The sequence below is a fragment of the Apus apus genome, chromosome 4, assembly GCF_020740795.1.
Source record: "Apus apus isolate bApuApu2 chromosome 4, bApuApu2.pri.cur, whole genome shotgun sequence".
Lineage (NCBI taxonomy): Eukaryota > Metazoa > Chordata > Aves > Apodiformes > Apodidae > Apus > Apus apus.
The window spans coordinates 39,192,194-39,215,171 of record NC_067285.1 but is presented as its reverse complement, the minus strand read 5'-3'; the positions used below and the strand labels follow the sequence as shown (position 1 = coordinate 39,215,171).

The 22,978-nt window shown below is 46.3% G+C and overlaps 1 protein-coding gene across 1 annotated transcript in view; it reads right to left on the bottom strand.

Annotated features, from left to right (window-relative positions):
• FRAS1 (Fraser extracellular matrix complex subunit 1) overlaps positions 1–22,978 on the bottom strand; it is a 164,752-nt gene that overhangs the window by 52,196 nt on the left and 89,578 nt on the right. Inside the window, exons 20-28 of the mRNA XM_051618261.1 lie at positions 16,593–16,745; positions 14,677–14,823; positions 10,850–10,996; positions 9,128–9,268; positions 8,377–8,517; positions 7,786–7,929; positions 6,929–7,199; positions 5,648–5,732; positions 2,468–2,794 (exon numbers count right to left, since the gene is read on the bottom strand). Of these exons, the coding sequence (XP_051474221.1) occupies positions 2,468–2,794; positions 5,648–5,732; positions 6,929–7,199; positions 7,786–7,929; positions 8,377–8,517; positions 9,128–9,268; positions 10,850–10,996; positions 14,677–14,823; positions 16,593–16,745 (1,556 nt within the window). The remainder of the gene's footprint in view (positions 1–2,467; positions 2,795–5,647; positions 5,733–6,928; positions 7,200–7,785; positions 7,930–8,376; positions 8,518–9,127; positions 9,269–10,849; positions 10,997–14,676; positions 14,824–16,592; positions 16,746–22,978) is intronic.

Here is a 22,978-nt window from a genome sequence, read left to right as displayed (position 1 = left end):
GACTTTGTCCTCCAAAGTTTCTAAGTTTCTGTCACTGACCTTAAACCTTTTTGATCTCAGCCTCCCTCCACAATTTTGTCTTTTACCCCCATCCTCATTCTTTGTCCTCTTGACTTTTGACATGTCTTGCCAGAACTTACCTCCATGTCACAGTGGGAAATTTACTGCTACCTACATCTGAAACAAGCTGTCCAGTTTACTGCACAAGTTTGATTTGATCCACTTTTTCTCTCATATAATTTTCTTTCAGAAAATACACACCTTCCAAGGGTACCCATGGAACAACAGCTTCTTCCCCATTCAAAAGTATCTCCCTCTGGCACCTCCACTACCTCTACACACATCTAACCTAGAGTTGTTGTTACTGCTCCACGAGCAAACTCAAGACCAACTTCACGCTCTTCTACAAGATGGGGGAAAGTGGAACTTAAAGGTAGGCAAATGCACACAATGAATTTGAGCAGAAACATGAACTATGTCAGGTTTCCATCCTTTCCTCAAGCAGAGGCAGTTCAGACATTCAGAAATTAAATACATAGATTTTACTTAGGAATTACAGCACCAAATCCACATCACTTCCTTTGCTAAGTTAGAACATACTTGTAAGGAAGACTTTTAGATCAAGCATCTTCTCCCCATGTGGGGAATTTCACCCGTGGTCAAGTCATCTCTTAACCACTCTGTAAACCCAAAGTCTGCCTAACCTTCCATGAAAGTAATTTCTGACTTGCTGGGTTTTCTAACCTTCAAATTATTCCTGTGGCTTGTTTCCAAAATGAATATCCCTGCATGGGCAGGGACACCTCCCACCAGCCCAGGCTGCTCCAAGCCCCATCCAACCTGCCCTTCAACACTGCCAGGGATGGGGCAGCCACAGCTTCCCTGGGCAACCTGGGCCAGGCTCTCACCACCCTCACACTCCAGAATCTCCTCCTCATGTCTCACCTAAATCTCTCCCAGTTTTAATCCATTCCCTCTTGTCCTCTCCCTCCCTGCCCTTGTCCCAAGTCCCTCCCCAGCTTTCCTGGAGCCCCTTCAGGCACTGGAAGGTGCTCTAAGGTCTCCCTGGAGCCTTCTCTTCTCCAGGCTGAACACCCCAACTCTCCCAGCCTGTCTCCAGAGCAGAGCTGCTCCAGCCCTCTGCCCATCTCCGTGGCCTCCTCTGGAACCTCTCCAGGAGCTCCACATCTTATGTGCTCTTATTCCAAGAGTCTAATTCAGTCAGCACCAGCCTGGAAAACAACTCCTTTTTCATTCCCAGACCTACATGTGAGTCATGGCACTAATTATCATTAACTGCTATCACAGCTTTAGGAGCAACCATAGGGTCCCAAGGGGACCAGTCCCTCCTTGTGCTCACTACACGGATGCACAGAGCACTTGGAAACCTTCCTTCACATTTTCATGCCCAAGCTGCTGTGAAAGGCACCTAATACAGCAGGGAAGAGGACAAAAGAGGATAAAAAAACCTACTTCTAACTCCTTTTCATGGAGTGGAAGCACCCAAAGATTGTGTTATTCTCAGATGCACATAAATAAGGCTGCAAACTGTGCATTTCTTCCCTGACATCTCTATTTTTCATTACTCTGTCACATTAAGGAAGTCCAGAAATTTTTAAGCTTGTTTTTTCCTTCTGTTTTATTACAACACCACAATTCCAGAACTGAAATGCTTGTGAGCACTTCATTTTTCTGAAGGCTTCACCCCACAGAGTGTAGGTATTGAATGCCTTGTTTGCCTGGGGTTTGTTTCATAAACAAAAGCATCATTGTTTCTCATTTTACTGCTGTAATCTCTCTTAAATGTAACACAAAGCCCCACTTCATGTCCAAATGCAGAAGAGACAGCCAATTATGAGACACTTCATTGTGAACATCCATAAAAGCAAGAAACAAACATTAAAAGACTTGCTTAATGATTTCTAAACTTGCATACCTGTGCCCTGTCCTTAGGGAAGTGGTCAAACAGAAAGATGCACCGAGGGAAATATTTCAGTGGAGCAAACCTGAGAGAACAGCAGAGCCCCTGACCTTGGGAGAAACCACCACCACCACCAAAGTACCAGTGATAGATCTTAGTAGTCAAGTCATTCAGTTCATCCCTGCTCCTTTCACGTCTCCCACCACCCTGGTGATGATTTGCCTGTCTCATCAGCCTTCTCTCCCTATCATCCCCTCATTCTCTAGTTCTTTTCCCTTACCAGTGCAATCCTCTCCCCTGCAACTCCAGAAAATCTTTTTATCAAATAACTGCAGATTTGGAGCTGTAAAAGCTGCACAATTTGAGATGAATCAACCCTGTTGCAAACCAAAACACAGGCAGCCTCCAAACTTCAATCAACCCTCTGCTTTCTCCTGTCTCTGACCACAGGCTGTGGGTACTGCAGGATTAGTGACTCCTCAGGGATGTAGTGATACTTCTCCAGACTTCTAACTTGCCTGAGAGGGTTGATGTCAGAGCCCTCACCTTGGAAGCAATCTTCACGTGGAACAGGATGTTCTGGAAGTGGTACCCATCGCTCACTTGCAGAAGAAACACATCATCCTGGGTGTCAGAGCCATCATGAGCATAACACAGCAGCCCGCTGGCCAGGTCATCCAGGTGGAATAAGTGGACTGTAGAAGCTGAGTCTCCAGGAGGTTTGATCAGCTGCCCGTGACGTGGAGGTTCTAAAACCATCAGCACAACATCCTCAGGATTGTCACCGTCTCTCACGCCAAGCAACAGGTCTGTTATAGCTCCCATCTTCCCTCTGTGGACAAGGAGGGCCTCATTTCTGAAGACATATGGGGCCTGAAAGACAAAATCAGCTCACAGGTGTTTGCTAAACCTTCGCAATTTGATCAGGATCAAAGTTTGGAATGAAAAATGGGGGGATAAGGAGATGAATCATCACAGAATCATCACAGACTGGTTTGGGTTGTAAAGGACCCTAAAGATCATCTAGATCCAACCCCCTGCATGGGCAGGGACACCTCCCACCAGCCCAGGCTGTTCCAAGCCCCATCCAACCTGCCCTTCAACACTGCCAGGGATGGGGCAGCCACAGCTTCCCTGGGCAACCTGGGCCAGGGTCTCATCACCCTCACAGCAAAGAATTTCCTCCTCATGTCTCACCTCAATCTCCCTCTTCCAGTTTTAATCCCTTCCCCCTTGTCCTCTCCCTCCCTGCCCTTGTCCCAAGCCCCTCCCCAGCTTTCCTGGAGCCCCTTTAGGCACTGGAAGGTGCTCTAAGGTCTCCCTGGAGCCTTCTCTTCTCCAGGCTGAACAACCCCAACTCTCTCAGCCTGTCACATGAGCTCACTTCATCCTTGGAAACCCCAGATTTCTAAGCAGCAGAGAATCACCCTCCACATTTCCCCCTGCAGCAGGCAGATCTAATCATCTCTAGCAATTTAGATTAGATCTAGATCAGGAAAGGAAAAAAAACCACCTTAGGACAATTTAGTTATCAGTCAGAGCCTCTATTCCCTTTGCTGTCTGCATGGGTAAGAGATAAGGGATCCAGCTTTGCCTTATTGCCACCCATAGAAATTTTAGATTCCCAACTCTTTTGGAAGGTCTCCAGTTATGTCCACAGGCCCAGCTGGGATGCAGGCTCCTCAGATGCTGAAGATTTATGTGTGTGAACAATCAGTTCAGGGTGGGTTGGAGATGGTGACCCACCCCAGTCTCCCTCTGTGTCACTTCCAGCTGGGATAACTTCTTTCAGAGCACTGATGCTTGAGAAGAAGACCCCACCCAGCCTGCATGCCCAGGTTAGCTGTTCACATGGAGTTACAGGGAGGGGAACAAGGGAAGCAAGGAAGAATGCCAGGAGAGGGAGAAGAACCTACACAAGGCACTAACAGCAGTGAGCCAAACTGGGAGGCAGAAGCTTGAATTCATGCTTCAAAGTAGAAATGAGTCAATCAGCTACCACTGAGGGATGTGGTTTTGCTCGTCTCCAACTGACCAAGTCCATCTCAATGACAGCAAAACCTGGTGCTGTCAGCAAAAGTGTCTGTTTCTTTGTCAAGCCTCCACACAGTTTTATTCATCCCAGAAGAAAGACCAGCTGGACTCAACACATCTGCTGGTTTCAATTAGTTCCCTAATTCCCTAGTTCTTCATCAAGAAAGCTGAAATCTGCAGTCTCCACTAATCCCAGTAAACACCCTTTGCCATCAGCAATGCCTTGCCTTGGGAGGGGGGTGATCTCACAGGGATGAATTCCAAGCCCTGGGAACATTCAGGGGAGAGGTAACTGCTGCCACCTCGCCTGCATCCAGCATTATTGAGGATCTGCAGGCAAAAATCCCTGTTATTAAACCTCACTTCTGTATTCTAGGGCAGTAACTGCAGCTCTGACTAAGGTGGATGTCCTACTGAGGTAAAAAACAGATTAGGCTAAGCAAAGATTTTGGCACCAGCCAGAATCAATGGACACACAACAGGATCAAAATCCACAGTTTGTCTTACACTAAAGGAGAAACCAGAACACTCCTGATTTCCAGAAGTTGTGGAATGACTGATATGGAATGCAATGATCAAAAGCAACAAAGTGCAATTAAAAAAACCAACAAACTCATTTCTAACACTGAAGATACCACCTCTCTAGGACCTCAAACTGAAAAAATCCAAGCAGTGCAAAGTTTCAAGACTCTCGGAGACCCACGGGAATTGGGGATCTCAGGTGGAGCTGTAGAAAATGCCAAGTAGCCACAACAACTTCAGTTCAAGCAAAGGTACCTGCTCAAGGTTTCAACTGGACAGTTTTACTATGGAGAAATTTCAGTGCAAGCTGCAAAGCCTCCTTAGAAACCTGGACCCCATTCACATGAGTCCACTGCCAGCAGGACTACCAACAAGTGGGACAGCAGGCCAGGCAGCTCCAGCACATCCACTGCCCTTGCAGCAGCTTCAGAGGAACACCTGGAGGTTGAGTGGGAATCAAAGCCTGTCCAGAGGGATGTGATGCCCTGACCTGCTGATGGGCTGAGCTTGGCTGGGCTTGAGCAGCTCCTCCCTTTGTGTGTTACCTTGTCCATCTCTTCATTGCTGGCCTTTTAGAGGGCCTGCCCTTAGAAAAGGAGTCACAAACCCACTGCTTGTAACCACTGCTTGGGTAAGGCCCCTTCCTGAGTGTGCTCCAGACCTTAAATGCCACAAACAGGAGAGACATGGATGCTTGACCATCAACTTGCCTGGCAGTACTGAGCAGTTTAAGAGACACACCTTAAATAGCTCATGCTGATGTAATTCCCAACTGTCCTACAACAGAGCATTGAAGTAAATGCTCTTGACTGTCAAAGCGTCCCTGCCATAAGGATCAATCATTGTCCAATTGCCCTGCAGTAAGTGACTGAACTAGTCCAACCTGTGGATCCAAAGTGTAATTTAACCAGCAGGGACTCCTTAGTGCTCCCTATGATTGCACAGTTACAGTTCCCTTCACAAGCAAAATTACATGGGCTGGAGTCTTCAGTCACTTAGCTCAAGTCCAGTTCTTCCAGGTGACTCTTGGCTGCCTCTCAGCTACACCAGAGTTGAGTCTAATCTGTCTGACCTCAACTCCAGTTCAAGTTCTGCCCAGCTCCTTTGTTAGCACTGCAAGGAACCAGAGCTCTGAGGGCTACAAAAGGTTTCCCAGCTTTGTTACTTTACCTGTGTTGAAAAGGCTTGAATGTGGATGACCTCAGGATGAGAGAGGAGCTGTTGATGGCTGACCTTCAGGGAAAACTCTCCTTTCCTAAACAAGTTCCCAAGAAACCAAAATAGAGGAGAATATAAATTAACAAAGCACCCTTACAGGACACTCAGTCATGATAAAAATATGATCTATTCACTAAAATTACTAGCTTAGTGACAAAATCTTTAGCTCAAGTTTTTTTTCCATTCTGTTTTTAAGTATTTCCTTCTGAAGATTTACACCAGTCACAACATGTAGTAAAATACCTTTAACCATGTAATGATACATCCTCATTTCCCTTTAAGTAATGTCACCCCCACAGGGTGGCATCTCCAAGACAAAGCACTGACTCTGAATACCAGCTATTCACTGGAAAAAGTCACTTATCTGGCTCTGGAACAGAAACTCCCACCTTGCAGCCTTTCTGCTCCCTAACTACTTTTCAAAAATGCCACCCAATAGCCCTGAACATCAAGTAGCTGTTTCCCAAGACAAGATCCTGACATTTCACTATGATTAACCAGGCAGATTAAAAAAACCAAATGACCATGATACAGAAACACATGCCTTAAGTCTAGTGAACATGAGCTAATGATGCTTTCTTGGCATCTGAAAGACACCCTGAAAGTCTTCATGAAAACAATGGATCAAAGAACACCCTGATAATATAGAGGCAGAAATTTAGAACAATTCTACTGGTATCAGCCCAGTGCCAAGGCTTTATGGTGATGTCATCCCAGTGTGAAATTTGGCAGGATGACTGGCTTATTGCCTGGCAGCGGGGAAAATCTGCTTCCTCCCAACATCCTCACAGCTACTAATCACTGCTAATTATCCCAGGACACTAACAGAGCTCATATTGCAGGCAAAGAATGAATGGCTGATGATGTGGTAGAGCTCAGTGGTGACACCATTTGAGCATCTTCTTGACAGTACCAAGAAATCACTGTAAGAACCAGAATGATATGCTAGTTTCAAACATACAGCAGAGTATCCTAAAGATAAGACAGACTCCTGCAACCCCAAAGGACAACAGGTTTGGTAGCTGCATCACAGTGACCTTTTAACCCACCAGCAGAGAAGTTCTGCCCCACCACTGATGCTATGGAACAGTCTAAGTCCACTTGCTCATTTCTTTAACAGCAGTGAGAAGGGTGCTTCACCATAAGAATATTTCCAAGGAAATACTTGTTCTTGAGATAAGTATTTTTTTATTTTTAAGGCAAGAGCTTTGAAAAAGGCTTCAACAAGGTCACCTGGGTTTCTCCTTGCTGTGCAGGAAGCGGACTCTCTTCTCCTTCACATCCTTGCAGCTGAAGTGGTCTCCTTTGCTCAGCTGCTCCTCTTTGCCACCCACCACCAGCACCAGCCTGCCATTGGAGGGAGTGCTGTGGATCTGGAACACCAGCTGTCCTGTGCCACCACCCAGGTCACACACACCCAGGAAGGAGAGGCCGAGAGGCTTCACCCCGCCAATTCCAACGGTGAGGGGACTGCTCACATGGAAGCTCAAGGGATGTTTGCTGGCTGAAAGAAAAGAAGGGAAAAGTATTACTGAGGGAATTTCAGCCATGGGCTGTGTCAGCACCTTGTCTGTCACTACCATCCTTTGGCTAACAGACTAGACCACTTACAATGCCCTGCTCATTACTGTCCTAGGTGGACAACCACCATCTCAAGAACTCCAATCCATCCCAATCCTTCTTATTTTGAGAGGTTTGGGCAAGTCACTTCCCACACATCCTGAGTCCCCCATCACTAAACTCAAAGCCAACACACTCCAGAATGCCCTGCAGAGGGACTAAAACATCTTAGAACAAGGAAAATATAAGGAAGTACAACAGGAAGCGATGTCCCCAAAGAGATTTTTTTCACTTGTTTTACACTGATGGTACCTGATAGAGAGATGTGACTCCACACCTAACTGGGCAGCTTCACTTAGAAAACCATGTTCTCCACCACAGAGTTGGAGAAAAAGAGCTTCCAATTTTAGCAGCAACACAAAACAGAAGAAGGCTGAATTCCAGAAATGCCACAGAATGAACATTACTTCTGGCCTGGAAATCTGCTGGAAGCCTCCCAGCTGGGTTCCTTTGTGGTGAGAAACACTCACCTTCTTCACATTCTCTGGTCTGTGTGTTGCCATAGAAACCCTGGCCACAGGCAGAAACACAAATCTTATTCTTCAGAAACGTGGTGCTGTCACAGAGGTGGCACAGGCTGTGACTGTCACACTCCAGGCAACCAGGAGGACAAGCTGAATCAGATAGAAAGCACAAGCTGATTGAGACACTGCAGACACAATGCAGCCCCAGGAGCACAGGGCTGTCAGAACAGAAACACCCCTGCTCTTTGTGTCCCACCCACCTACAGAAAGTAATCAAAAACAAGGGGCAAAGAGTTGGGATAAAAGAGTTAATTAAGTTCCTTCCCCATTTGACCACTGTTTCCCATTGACTACAGAGAACCTGAGGTGATCTTTCCATGGAGGAAACATGGTTTTCAGTAACTGCCACAGCAACTTGAAAAAAATACTCCAAATACAAATGCAAGTCCTACACCACTTGTTGAGCCACGAACACAACTTGAGGCCTTTCTAAAAATGGAGGTTTCATACCTGCATAATACCTGCTCCCTCTTCACCTCAGCCTTGCAGAGAAAAACCCTGGTCCCTTCTCCACCAGGTCAGGCTCCCTTTGCTTACCTGTGCACTTCTGCTGGGCATGCTCTGCGTAGTAGCGCTCCCCGCACGTGTGAACACAATGAGCACCCAAGAGGAGGAAGGGGGCTTCACAAAGGCTGCACTCATCTGGCTGGTGACACTGAAGGCAGTGATCATCACACCCTGGAAGCCATATGTAAAGAGATCAGCTCAACAGAGCTCACAGCTGTGTCCTGCCCTGAGCTGGAACAGCCCCCAGGAACTACAGCTCGTGTGTGTGTGTTGGAGGGCAGCGAGAGATCACAGGCTGAGGGAGCTGGGGTGTTCAGGCTGGAGAAGAGAAGGCTCCAGGAGACCTTAGAGCACTTTCCAGTGCCTGAAGGAGCTACAGGAAAGATGGGAAGGGACTTGGGACAAGGGCAGGGAGGGAGAGGACAAGGGGGAACAGATTAAAACTGGAAGAGGGAGATTGAGGTGAGACATGAGGAGGAAATTCTGGAGTGTGAGGGTGGTGAGAGCCTGGCCCAGGTTGCCCAGGGAAGCTGTGGAAGCCCCATCCCTGGAAGCATTCAAGGCCAGGCTGGATGGGGCTTGGAGCAACCTGGTCTACTAGGAGGTGCTCCTGCCCATGCAGGGGGGTTGGATCTAGATGGTCTTGAAGGTCCCTTCCAACCCAAACCAGTCTGTGATCTGAAGCTAGAGCGTGCCTGCTGAATGCAAGATGTGCACAAGCTGGAGACAAGCAGGGAGAGGTGCTGGCAGCAGTGTTGAGCAAGGCTCAACAAGAACTCACTCTGGCATGTGTCTGATTCCTTGTAGAAAGCTGCAGGGCACTGTTCCACACAGACTCCTTCATGGAGAACGTAGCCCTCCATACACTGCAGGCAGTCAGTCCTCTGGGGACCTTTACAGGCATTACAGCTCCAGTCACATTCTGGAAGGAAAAAAGAAGTCCATGCAGGGCAGCTCTGTCTGGGGTGCTCCCCCTGTACAGGTGCTTAGCAGTTGGATTCTACAAGCTCTGGGAACATAAGCCCTAGGAGCTATGAGCAGAGTAAAAACTGTGAAAGAGATGCTAAAAAAAAAAAAGCAAGCATGATTTGTACTGAGTGACTTATTACAACTTCAGATATGGGGTGGTTTCTTTCCCCCCTTTTGGACTTGACAAGTTCTAGCCATGTCAAATCCGAGCAGGTTTGGCTCTTGCTCAGCATTCAGACCTGCTAACCACTGGCCCAGAGTTGTTGCCCACCCTGCTTCATCAACCTCCTGCTTGCCAATGGTCCTGACCAAAAGAAACTTAGATCATTGTTCCTCACAGTCCAAACGCCCACCCTGGGAAGTCCACTGGCCAGAAGCACACTGGATCCAGCTGGGATCACAACTTCAAGGCTTTGTGGTGGACTTGGCAGTGTGCTAGGTTAATGAGTTAATTCTATTACATTGGCTATTAGCAGAAACTTTCCCACTGAAAGGGTTATCAAATGCTGGGACAGGTTGAATCACCATCCCTGGAGGTGTTTAAAAGCCATGTAGATGTGGTGCTGAGACATGGTTTAGCACCAGATTTGGCAGAGTCAGGTTAATCATTGGACTTGATGATCTTCTAGGTCGTTCCCAAATGATTCAATGATTCCTTGTAATAGTACAAGGAATCCCTTCTGCTCTTTAGCAGAATCCCAGCCATGCACACATGCCCAAGGACTACTCAGGCTGCCAATGATACTGTTTGTTTCTTGGTGGCACTTGTGGGGAAAAAAGGACTCGTTGAGGTGAGCTGAACTACTCCAGCCCATGCAGCATGTCCAAGACAAAGCCAGGACAAGAATCCTGCCTTATTCCAACACCTTAAGCACCAAACAATGTCACCTCTATGTAGAATGACAATGTAAAGGGGACAGAAGCCACTCAGTGAAGGCAGGTTCAGGCCTTGAGACAGCCAGTTAGAAATGAACACCAAACAACAAGTCATTTGTATTATATCCTGGTTTTAGGATTATAAGCTGCAATAAAGCCACATTATCCCCACTTACTGCTGTTATAGAACACTCTCCTGGAGAGTTCTGGAAATCTTTCAAGTCATGTGTCTTTTAAATCACTCCGAACTGCTGTTTCTGCAGCCATCCAGTGATGCAGGATTTAATAAGACAGAGAGAAGCAGGTAAGCACACCAGGCCCTATAAACACTCTAAAAAAGATTTAAGCCTGGCAAGCTCACTCGTTATTCAGCTGACCCATGACTAAATGAATTGCTGGACCTGACCCTTGAAAAGTTTGTTGGCTCACTTACTGAATCATTTACAAGAGAAGGATTTGCAATAATCTTGTTTCACTGCAAGGCTGGAGCATGTGACAGCAGACTGCCAAAACAGGAGAAAACTAAAAACCTTCCAAGTAAACCACTCCCCTCCTCCTACCCCCTTTTTCAAGCAGGCCACCTGCACAGATCAGGAACAGATTCTTAGCCAAGGCACTTTTAATTCTTCTCTCTTTAAACCTGCAATGTATTTTTCACCTTTGCAAGTCCTGCTGGAAAAATCCAGGTAATACTGCTGAGCACAGCTCTCATCTTGGCACTCTCCAAACAACAGAACCTTGGCTGGATCCCTGCAGGAGGTGCAGCTGGAGGCAGAGTCACAGCTCAGGCACTGGCTGTTGCAAGCTGTGGAAAGGCAAAGAAAAGTGTCTGTAATTACTCCCATCACTGATGCACCAGCCAACTGTACAAGTCAAAATGGTATTAGGTCCTAGCCTCACTGCTCCTCTTATCCTCTTTGAGAGACACCTGGAGACTTCCGAGTTTTGGCTTTTTATGTTCCTCTGAAATGTAACAAGTGTCCTTCCACTTGGAATGGACTGCTATGTCTCCTCACACTGCTCTGCCCTGGACAGGTCAGGGTAAAAGATTGACCTTCAATTCAATCCCCAAATAAGAGCTTTCCCTGCCTCGGTTCTCCTTGTTTTCCATAAGCAACCTGTGTTTCATATGATTCCAGACTTAACTCCTAAAGACACAAACGTGGGGACCACAGCAGACTGCTGCAACCCAGTGAGCAAACCTTGGGGGGGGCAAAGGCCCCTTTAATTTCACTTCAAGTTTCCACTTGTATATTTGCACCTAGTGTGAAATTCTGGAGCTGCAGGGAGCAAATAAAGATGCCAGGAAAAAAAGAATGAACATAGGATCAAAGTCCAGAGGTGGAGAATATTTCAAGTCACCTCTTAGCTGTCCAGGGTCTAAGCTTCTCAGGAGGTTGTACAAACAGCCAAGTGTACTTAGTCCTAATGTCATGAGCTCTTTGCTAATTTACAGCAGAAGATTTAATAGCAATCACAGAATCATGGAATCACAGAATGGTTTGGGTTGGAAGGGACCTTCAAGACCATCCAGTTCCAACCCCCCTGCATGGGCAGGGACACCTCCCACCAGCCCAGGTTGCTCCAAGCACCATCCAACCTGCCCTTCAACACTGCCAGGGATGAGGAATCCACAGCTTCCCTGGGCAACCTGGGCCAGGGTCTCACCACCCTCACAGCAAAGAATTTCCTCCTCATGTCTCACCTCAATCTCCCTCTTCCAGTTTTAATCCAACCCCCTTGTCCTCTCCCTCCCTGCCCTTGTCCCAAGTCCCAAGTCCCTTCCCATCTTTCCTGGAGCCCCTTCAGGCACTGGAAGGTGCTCTAAGGTCTCCCTGGAGCCTTCTCTTCTCCAGGCTGAACAGCCCCAACTTTCTCAGGCTGTCCTCATAGAAGAGGTGCTCCAGCCATATGAAAGATCTAAAAACATTTTCTAGCCTCTCTGCTGACAAGTACAATGATGGTGTCTGCAAAAGGCAGGGCTACATTCCCAGCCAGCCACCCCAGAGTGTTACTCCATCATTCAAAGTCAGAATCTTTGCCCAAGCTCAATTCTGTACTTCTGATCAAGCAGGAAAAAAGCCCCAAGTCTTTCAACTAAAGAATAAAGCACAAAACCTCTCACAGGATTTAGTGCAAGTACAGTTCAGGTGTGAAACACCTAATTCTTCTACCTTAATATGCTAACTGTGGAAGGCTAATTTAGCAATATGCTAATTGTGGAAATCCACTTCAGTTTCCTTTTAATTCAAGACAGAGTTTTGTAACCACAAACCCCCAAAGTACCAAAGTCATGTGAAAATACCAATGTTGATCCCATGGCAGGGAGAGCTCCTCGCCCTTCAAAACAATGACTTCTTTGAGCTCAACTAAAAAAGGTGACAGAAGATCTGCATTTTACTGAGGTACAAATGATTTCTCACCACCAGTTTGCCTAAAGAACCTAGGAGCTGCTTTTAGGTGCACTGGTGCCAGTCTGCTTTCACTGAACTTCAGAATACTACATGGAAAAATTTCTGTTTGGAAGTGCTACAAAAAAACAGCTACTAAAAGGATGGGAAAAGACTCCACAAGAGGCCTAAATCCAGAGAAATCAGGTTGCCCACGGGGACGTGCCAGACCAGTAAGCAAAAATCTGTACTTGAAAGCAATCCTCTCTGCTCCTTTTATCAGTGTGACTCCTGATCTGCATTTGCAAACTCCTCAAGAGCTTGTTCAGCTCTGCACTGCTCCTCAGCCAGCAAGTCACTGAGTTTAAAAATACCTCCCAGAGTCTCTACAGGCACTCACCATCTTCCTGAACTTCACTCCAAACCTAAAGTTCCTCCAAAGTGCAATGAGACCTAAAACAAACGTTGAAGAGCGAGGACAAGCACGTTTTCCCAACCTAAGAGCCAAGCTCTGTGCAAACAATTCTCATTACCTCCAAGTGGCACTTTGCCAGCAGCCTGGGACAGTCTGTATCTGCATGGCTTATCAGCAGTGCTTCACTTGAAAAGGCACAAGTGACACTTGGAATTACAAAAATCCAGTGCACCAACCCACTCTGCCCTCCTGCCACAAGGGTTCTTCACATGCTACTGAGAAAGCCATTGGCAATAAGGAGAGGAGTTGGAGAGAACAGGAGAGAAGAGGGCATTTGAACGAGGAAGGGAGGTGTTCTGGTGGAGTTAGATGATCTTCAAGGGTGTCCCTGCCCATGCAAGGGGCTGAACTTAGATGATCTTTAGGGTCCCTTCCAACTCAAGCCATTCTATGATACTATGAGAGAAGAGTGAATATCCTGTAGAGCTTGTAGGAAACTAGCCAGGAGAGTGAGAATCCCATGATTATTTTTTTTTTTAACTAATCTTTTCTATTACTTGCCTTTTTTCGTTATTATTGAATAGCCTTTTATTTGTCAGTGGAAGAAGGGTGCAAAGTCTTCCACCTGTTTCTTTCAACTTATGCAAGGTGTCTCCATTTCTGCTGCTAAGATGGAAATAATACCTTCAGGAGAACCATACATTTCAACAAAAGGCAGGTAAAGCTGCCATCAATATCAGCTCCCTGCTATAGGACCTCATCAATAAAGAAATTGGGTCGAGGTAGGATGACATTCATACCTACACTCAGTGCAGTGCAACAGAGTTATTTTATCATAAATCAGGATGATTTCCATCATGGGTATGCAGGACTTAACAAATCTCAGTGGTCAGGTTCACAGCAACCCAATCACTTAAGCACTCACTCATTTTTAGGTCTAGTGTGTATTATAGTCTGTCAATTAAAGCAGGGTTTTTTTCCTCTTTTTTATTTCTCTGGGCCATATAATTTTGCATTTTGGAACATCCAAGCCCAATAACTACGTGAGGAATAACTGAACTGATGGCAGGGCCAGAGTGAACACACAATAATAAAGAAAAAGAGAGGCCCTGAGAGATAAGCAGGAGTAGGATCAAACATTCCTGGGGCCTAACACCAGATCAATTGCATCAGGAGGTAAAAATATCACAGCTCAAGTCAGCTGGGGCTGTGCCTGCCAAGCTCTACCCTGATTCTACTGAGGTTTCACATGGGGAAAAATGCAGCTGCCACAGCAGGTACTGGTGGGTAGTGCAGTGGGGAGGGGGTTTGCCTTAGTCAGAATTGATTAAAACTGCTCTCAACTTGTCAAGTTTTCCCAAAGCCCAGAATCCCCCAGTACTGTGAGCCACTTCTCCACGCCTCCCCTAGACAACTTTAACAAGGAGGCCTACAGGAACTCTCCTGCAGAGTCTCTTATCTTTGAAGTTGATAAGAATATTGCAACTGTGTTCAAATTTAAAGCAGGCTGTAGGCTCTGTTCCTAAGGCAGCTAAATCACCTCTGCCAACTGACCTTGAATTTTTAGGCATTTGAAATCTTTCTTTTCCTGGGAAGAGAAACAGTAAGTGAAGGAACAAGACAAGACTTGTCAAGGATTACACTGTGGAAAAGAGAGATGGCTTGGAGAGAGACACTCACGTTTGCAGGTCTGCCTGGCATCCCTGTAGTATCCTGGAGAACAGGCTGGCACACACATGCTGGTGTGGGAGAGAACCAGGCTGGTGTTGCAGGAAGAGCAGGAAAAAGGTCCCCCACCAGTGCAGGCTTTACAGGAGGGGTGACACCCTGCAGGGACAGCAAGAACAAGTGTGAAACTTGCTGAAGGATCTACTTTGCCTTGAATAGAAGCACTTACTGCACAGAAGACATTCCTTCCCACGTTCAGCCCTGCTGCCCTTCCCTTCTGAGATGGCAGAGCTCCATCCAGCATGCAGCTCCTTCAGACAGCAGCAGAACAACTTCCTGCCTGTTGTACTAGAGCCCAATATCTGATTTGCCTTTTCAACCTTGCTGAACACGGGGATGCCATTTTCCCAGGCTGACTGATCATCACCTCAAGATGACAGCAAGGATGCCATCATCCTGCACGGGAGGTTAGAACCAGCTCTCCTTGCATGTGTCACCAAATCTGCCTACACCCACCTCAGAGCCCTTGCTTTACTGCCCAGACACCCAGTCTTAGAAGATTCTCCTGCAATCCTGCCTAGCCAGCAATCCCACTGACTGCCTCAAGTAAGGAAGCACATTTATTTTTCTTCCCCTGCACTTTTCAAGAGATATTTTTATGCCTACCATCTTTTCTTTCCCTGTTCTCTTTCCATCCCTTCATCTGCCACTTTTCGTGCTTCTTAATCTTACCAAAGAGATTTAAAACATTACAGTGGATGAGGTCAATGTACCCTATCAATTTCTCCAAAGGGGGTACATACTCATAAAACTATTAGTCTGCTTTATTTCTTGATAGGCCTTTACCTAAAGATTGATGCCATCATTACATCTGTCAGGCCAAATTAACCATGAGTGAAAGTGGGCACAGAAATCAGGGAAGCAACTGCACTGTTCTGTGCTGGAGCTCTTCAAAGCAAGCACAAAATGCAGGATGAGCTTTGACACAGTCTGAATCATGCACAACATCTTTAAAAACGAAACCTTCACACCCAAAGGAAGACATGTTATCCTTAGGCTTCAATTTCCAGGAAGGCAAATTATCTGTCTTGAGGGTCTTTCCAATTAAATGGCACAGAGTATATTTCATAGGTCTCTTCAGATTTCATGTGTCAAAACCAGGAAAATAAACAGGCAGCTCCTGGAGTGCTTGAGGGAACCTTTGAAACATTAACCATCGGGTGCTAGACTGGATGAGGAAATGCCCCTTCCTGCAAAAGGAGCATCTACCTCTTAATTGTAAGGTGCAGAACTTGTCTTATTTTCTTTTTCTTTCAGGAAACTGCAGCACCCTTTGCTCAGCATAAGATGCACTGGGCTGGTAACAGGTCTCCGTTGGCCACAGAACAGGAAAAGCAACCTACTCTCTTCTGGGAGCCCAAAAACCAGAAAGCAGCTGTGACAGTGATCTGAAGAGCAAACCCCATCAACAACAAAAAACTGGAGGAGAACCAAGGCTGGGTGAAGGCACAGCAGGCTGGGGAATGAAATGTGCTAGCCATGCAGCTTCTCCCAGGCAGCTGGAGCACTGATTCTATCCCACCACCCTAAAAGGCTGCTTGAAACTGGCTTTTTGTTTTAGACGCTGCGATCTATGGCGACCATTGGGACCATTTCCCTAGCAAGACAAGACTCAATGAGAGACCTTAGCTAGGATGATGCTCCATCTCAGGTTGCAGACTTGCTGAGACATGCTACCAGCTGGAGTTCTCCCTTCTGTGAGCAGAAGTTGCATGTTCCTCCACAGGATGTATCCACAGAGTGTTTTCAAGTGTCAGCATCCCAGAACTGTGTCGGCACCACACAAACTGGAGACTCCAGTGATGGGCACATGAAAAGCCTCCATTGGAAGCGAAATGAAACTGGAGGCATCAGGAGGCAATACTCACTTTTGCAGGCACCATCCTCCACGTAGTATCCCAGTGGGCAGTCAGGAATGCAGTGATCCCCCAGGAGGAAGTGCCGGGCGTTGTGGCACTTCAGGCAGATGCTGCCAGTGTCCTGCAGGTTGGCCACACAGCGACGGCACAAAGGGTGGCAGTCTAAAGGAAGCAGGGAGAAACGGATCCTGTCATCACAGATGCATAAACCAGAACTGCCACGGGGAAACACACTTCTGAGAACTCCAGGAAGACATTAGGGGTGTAACCTTCAGAGCCCTTTCCTGCTCTCTGCTGCACAAGGGCTGGGATCAGGTGCTAAGTGCTGCACTTCCAGGTATCTGCAAGAGAGATGACCAGAAATGACTGCACTCAGGGAGCACTCGTCTCCTCCTGCCCTCAGCCCCATTCTCTGCACCTTCTTTCCCAACCTTAAGTGAGCTTGGGAATGCTTTGTACAAAGTCAGTTCAAAGTTCTTTGCTTTCCCCAAACCTTTCTTTGATTTTAGGTGCTTCTCCCTACAGCTTTCCCATTGATAGGCTACGCTGGTGGCTGGAGGCATTCACCTCTCTCTGCTCCCACCGTTGAAAAATGAAGAGCACAACCTCTACAGCTCTAAGACCTTCTCCAGGAGTTCTTACTGTTCAGATTTTCCCACACAAATGAGACACCCATACCCTGAAGAGGCCACTGCAGACCTCCAAGCCACGCCAAGAGTGGCATTTAGAGCCTCATGAGAGTGCCTCAAAAACCTTCTCCTTTTTCCATTTTTGCCCAGCAGCACACAAGCTTGTGTCTCCTGACCTCTGTCTGAACTTAGGTACTTCAAAAGGTTTTACAACAAGCCTTTTGTATGTACAACAGTGCAGTGTAAGGCAACCTGGGAGCCAAATTAATCCTCATTATGGTAATTCAGAAAATGAGAAAGGAAATGACGATGGTCTTGAAAGAAATGTAATAATGAGGCTTGATTTCAGTACCTGGCCTCTTGTCAGACCTCTGCTGAAGGTTCAGCTTTCTGCCTTTTTGTCTCTTGTGACAGCATTACTACAGATTGTCAGGCAATCTAATTTTACAAGCTGAAGACAGGCTCGCATAGAAACCCAGGGTAATTCTGCATCCACACCTGCAAGAACATCAGAGTGACTGGAGCCTCTCCCTGACTTCTCCTGCATGTTACGTGTAGGGGGTTCTCACCAGACACTGGTGGAGAAGCACAGATGCAGCTCAAAAATGAATGCAGCTCTGACTGCATCCAGGGATTCAAGGTCCTTTAATGAGCTGCTTCTTTCACCTCCTGACTTTACAGGGTATATAATCCAACTCCAAACGTTGCAGGTAGGAAAGGAACAGCCAGAGGGGAGTTAAGGGTGAGCAAGAGGGAACGTTAGGCTCAAGGTAGCGACCCTGTAGCTTCTCAGTCCATCACTGTCAGTACAGTGGCAAGAAAAGCTAAGCACCCACACGAGGTGATGCTCCCAAACTCAGTGACAAACCTCCAGAGCTCTGCAGAGGGGTTCCAGCTTACAGGGATTATCATACTGCAGTTTCTGACTGCACAGGAAGAACAACTCAATACCCAAGGCACCCCCCTCAATCAACCTTCCGAGCCAAAGATGCCAAACCCGTGCTGACATCAGAGGGGAAAGACCTGCCATCTCTCTGTAGTCTCTCTGAAGCCAGAAAGGATCATACACAGCCCACCATAAAAAGCAAGGACTAAGGTATCACCCCAAAGGCCCTGAGCATCAGATGCCACTTGTATGCACAGGGCTGGAGGGGGGGGTGAAGAGTTTTATGCACTTATATTCAGTCTGATGAACACAAATTCTACTAGTTTCTCATGCTTCCATGTTAACCTGGCAATGTCTACTCACCTTATTGTTAAAATAATATTCCACAGGTTTTAAGCTCTTGCTGGAGCCACTGGTCTCTAATAGAGAGTTTGGCCAAGTGACCAAATACAGAAACCAAGAACAAAAGAGGCACATGTGTACAGTCAATAGGTTCCATAAACAGAGCACAAAAAAACACACAGAGAAAACGAAGTGTGCCCAAATAACCAGTATCTACTATAAATAACTAGACTCTCCCAAACTGAAGTTAAAAAACTAAGTATCTACAAATGCAGGTGGTATTGCAGGAATTCTCTTCTTACAGCCTCTGTGTTTGCTCCTCTGTATTGAAAGAGATCTTTTTCCCAGGTACTGTTTTAGGATAAATCAGTTCCATCTCTCCCTTGTTCCTTTGCAAACCTGGAGATCAAAGAGCACACAACACCAGACAAAAACCCAGCACTGCCACTCATGGTGAATCTGAGGGACACTGGGGATCCACTGAGAGAGCAAAAGAAGAACTGAAGTGCTTTGCTTTGGAAAGGTGTATTTACATTTTTCACAGCAGGCTCCCTTTGAAGCCAGGACTAACAAAAGCAGAGTGTTTTCTCTCTGCTTCTCCAGAAAACTGCACAGCCAAATTTATTTTCTGCTTCATTCTCCTTTCCTTTTTTCCTTCCTTTCCCTTTCAGTCCTCACTCCAGCTCAGCTTGCAGGCCAGTAACCACCTCTGGGCTTCAGCTTTTTGGATGCTTCACACCCCACCTTTTTTGCAGCTACTTAAATTCCTTAAAATTCCTTAACTTCCTTAAAACTCTTCCAGGATTCAAACTCGATTCTTCAAGGCACCAGGCCACCATGTTGCTCCCAGTTCCCATGCCTCCCTGCTCATCTTTTTGAGGCTGTTCCCTTGCCTCCCACTGCCCAAACCAACCTTTTTTTCTGCTACCCTTTCAGCTGGCTCCAAAATCCTCCTTATCAATTCACCTCCAGGCAAAAACCCAAGCCCCTCCTCACCAATCTCTGATCTTCCTATAAAGTAACTTCCAGTGTAAAGTAGAACAGAGTTATTTTCCAGAGTTATTTTACTTCCACACTCTCTTTAGCTGTCTCTTAGCAAGGAAAGAGAACAAAAAGTGCCCTTTCTACATGGAAAGTATTTATCATACATGGTTCCCTCACCTGTCAAGACAGAGAAGTCTAGGGAGACCAAATCATCTCTGAAGTGTTTGTGAAGGCTCATAAAGGAAACCAGAGGCATTTCTACCTCTCAGTTCCCCCATTTGCTAAGCAATCAACCACTTGGATTGGTTAAATACACCTCCCCTCTTTAGGGCTCTTCAGCAAAAACACATTCCTGATGCAGGTTTCCTACTCTAAGGTAAGGTAAGGGGTTTAAAACAGAGCACTACTTAAGGGCAGCACTTCAACCACTATGACATTTACAGGCATGGCAGCTTCCAAACAAACCTCTAGCACCTTGCAGTAAATCATGAAAAAGAATCAGCACTGGTTGATTCAGAAGAACACCCACCAGGATTTTTGGTTTGACTTGGTTGTCAACAAGGGGTTTTTTTTGGCCTCTCCTTTAAAAAAAACCCAACAAACTGGAAGGAAATTTGGCACACAAAGAAGTAAAGTGAAGCCCTGGCGAAGTGCAAACAGGTTTGCAGGGACCTGTCTGTATCTTCTGGAAAGGGTGGGAGCTTCTCCAGGCAAAGAAAGTTGGGAAATCCAGCTGCATTGTTCTTGGCACAAAGGAGCCCAGACCAAAGTAGGAACATGATCTTTCACCTTCCTCTTCTGGCAGCTCAGCTGTTAATTTCTCTAGGAGGTTGCACGCCAGTGACTGAGTGGAGCAAAGCCCCCGGTTTCCCTCTTGCTCTGCTCAGTGAAATTCCAACTCTTGGTGGTGGTATCGATGTCTCTCTAAGAGAATGGCAACAGCTCATTGATTTTACAAGGAGCTGAATGTATTTCTTGTTGTCAGAGTGTCCCTTCTGGAATTTTAAGAGCAAGGCAGAAAGCCTTGTTCCGGGCACCCTCCTGAGTGTGCTCTTCTGCTTTATCTTTCAACATCTTTGCATCTCTGCAGAGCCTACGGAAGCCAAGGCCTGAGGAGCTGAACAAGGTGACTGGGAGATCCCTTTCAAGGAAGATAAAGCTGGAAGTGAAGATGGGACCTTGGGGGTATAGTGTAGCAGTGGAGGGGCTGAATTTCATTTCACGCCAGCTGCCTTTGCTACCAGTTCTGAAGTGGAGTCCTGTGCCTCCTCTGATGCCTCTGCTCAGCATCCAGTGGAGCTCAGCCTGAGAGCTCCTTTCTTCAGCCACCACACAGACCCTCTCCATTCTTCTAAAGGCCCTTCCATTGAGTTAGGAAAATGGATGTGATCAGTGAGGAAGCCTCAAGATTATTTACTCAAATCAGAAAAGTAAGAGCAGGTCAACAGTTTAGCAACATGTTCATTTTCAGACTGCTACCCGGCAGCGTTTCCTAAAGCTGAAGTTGTCTTGGATGAGAGGGACAGAGAAATCAAAGAGTGTTTTCAAACTGGGAAAACAAAACCACAGAGAAGACCTGAGACTCCACAGGAGACTGCTAGAGCCACATTCCTGACCATACTCTTTTGTTAGCAGAGAAATAAAGCTCAGAAATGGAGCATTCTCACGGAAGACTGACACAAATTTAATGTGCCCACACCAGAGCTCGGAAACTCACTGATCTTTGGAAATTCATGGTCATTTTGTCTTTCTTCTCCTTCCATTTGAAACGCTTCCTTGATCAACTGCTGATAACATCATCTTTCTTTTACTTCTACTAACAAGGCCAATGTTCCAGTCTTCACTCAAGTGCCATGTATCACAGAATCACAGAATATGCTGAGTTGGAAGGGACCCATCAGGATCATTGAGTCCAACTCCCATTCCTGTGTAGGGCACCCCAAGAGTCACACCCTGTGCCTGAGAGCATCATCCAAATGCTTCTGGAACTCAGGCAGCCTTGGTGCTGTGACCACTGCCCTGGGGAGCTTGTTCCAGTGCTCAACCACCCTCTGGGTGAAAAACCTTTTCCTGATATCCAACCTAAACCTCCCCTGATTCAGCTTCCACGTAGGATAAGAACATTAATCCACAGACAATGGTTTAAAGTGACAGTTGGTTTTCTGCATCTATATTTTCCCCTGCAGGTCCATAAAGTGTGACAGGTGGCTACAGCACACAGCATTCCCAGAAGGTCCCCCCACAGTTCTGCTTGGAGGGTTGGGAATTAGAAAGAGATGGGAAAGGTAATTGTAAAAAAAATACTCCTTTGGGAAGCAAAGGAAAAAACTTTGTTAGATTCTGATGCAAATCATCTATTAGGCAAGTGTCAAGGGATTTCATGTTCTCTTTTAGGGGACAGCTGCTCTTGAACTGGTAATTAATAACTCGTAAGGGCAAATTTAGCATTTCAATCAGTGCTGAAGGAGAAGAAGGAGTGAAATGGAACCACCTGGATGTGGAGCTCTTTACCATGAGCAGAACTGGCAGCACACTCTCTTTGCTTTTTCCAGGGAGCTTTTTACAGCTGGAAGGCTACACTTCCACGGGCCTTTTTTTCATAGGAAGCATAAAGCAAACTAATGGTAGGAAAAACAAGGAGCTGTGCAATACTTTCAGGGTATTTTCCCACTCCTCAAGTACTTTATTTTCCCCCTCTTTTTGTCCCTGCAGACAAAACAGTAACTGTTGTTGAAAAGGAAGATGAAGAAATGGTTCATAAAATTAATCTGTGGAGAGCAAAGAAACAAGCCTTTCATAAACAAAAGCCCCAACATAGATATGTAAACAAAAGGAAATCTCTGTGAAGGGGAATAATCTAGGTTAAATTGAGAACAATAGCCTCTCAATGGGTATATTTATTATGTCTAATGCATTTTTCCCTCTTCTTAGGATTCCTTATCTCATTTGGAACTCCTCAGCCTAGATGAAGCCTCACACACAGCATATCTTTTTTTTTGATAAAGACAAAAAGTGGCTTGATAAATCTCAGAAATTCTTGGAGCAGTTCCCAGGATATGTTTATACATGCCTGTGTGATGGATTAGAAGAGATTTCTCTTTCTAAACAGGTAAATGCAATCAGTGGCTTCTGATGATAGGCTTAAGAGCAGGCACTGAGCACCCACAAAGTGTAACCCCTAGACAGAAATCCCATTACCTCCCAGAAATGCACACAGCAATGCTTGCTGTGCCAGTTTTTCTTCAGGGCCCCATAAACTGCTTCTCTGAATCACAAATGTTTCCTTAACTCACTTTACTAAAGCTCTGTGGAGGACTTAAACAGCTTTCCTGGCTCTGGGTCTACTCAAGAGAGCAGAGCTGCAGCCCATCTTGTTGTTACAAGCATGCCCATGATGATATTATCATAGAACCACAGACTGGTTTGGGTTGGAAGGGACCTTCAAGACCATCTAGATCCAACCCCCCTGCATGGGCAGGGACACCTCCCACTAGACCAGGTTGCTCCAAGCACCATCCAACCTGCCCTTCAACACTGCCAGGGATGGGGCAGGC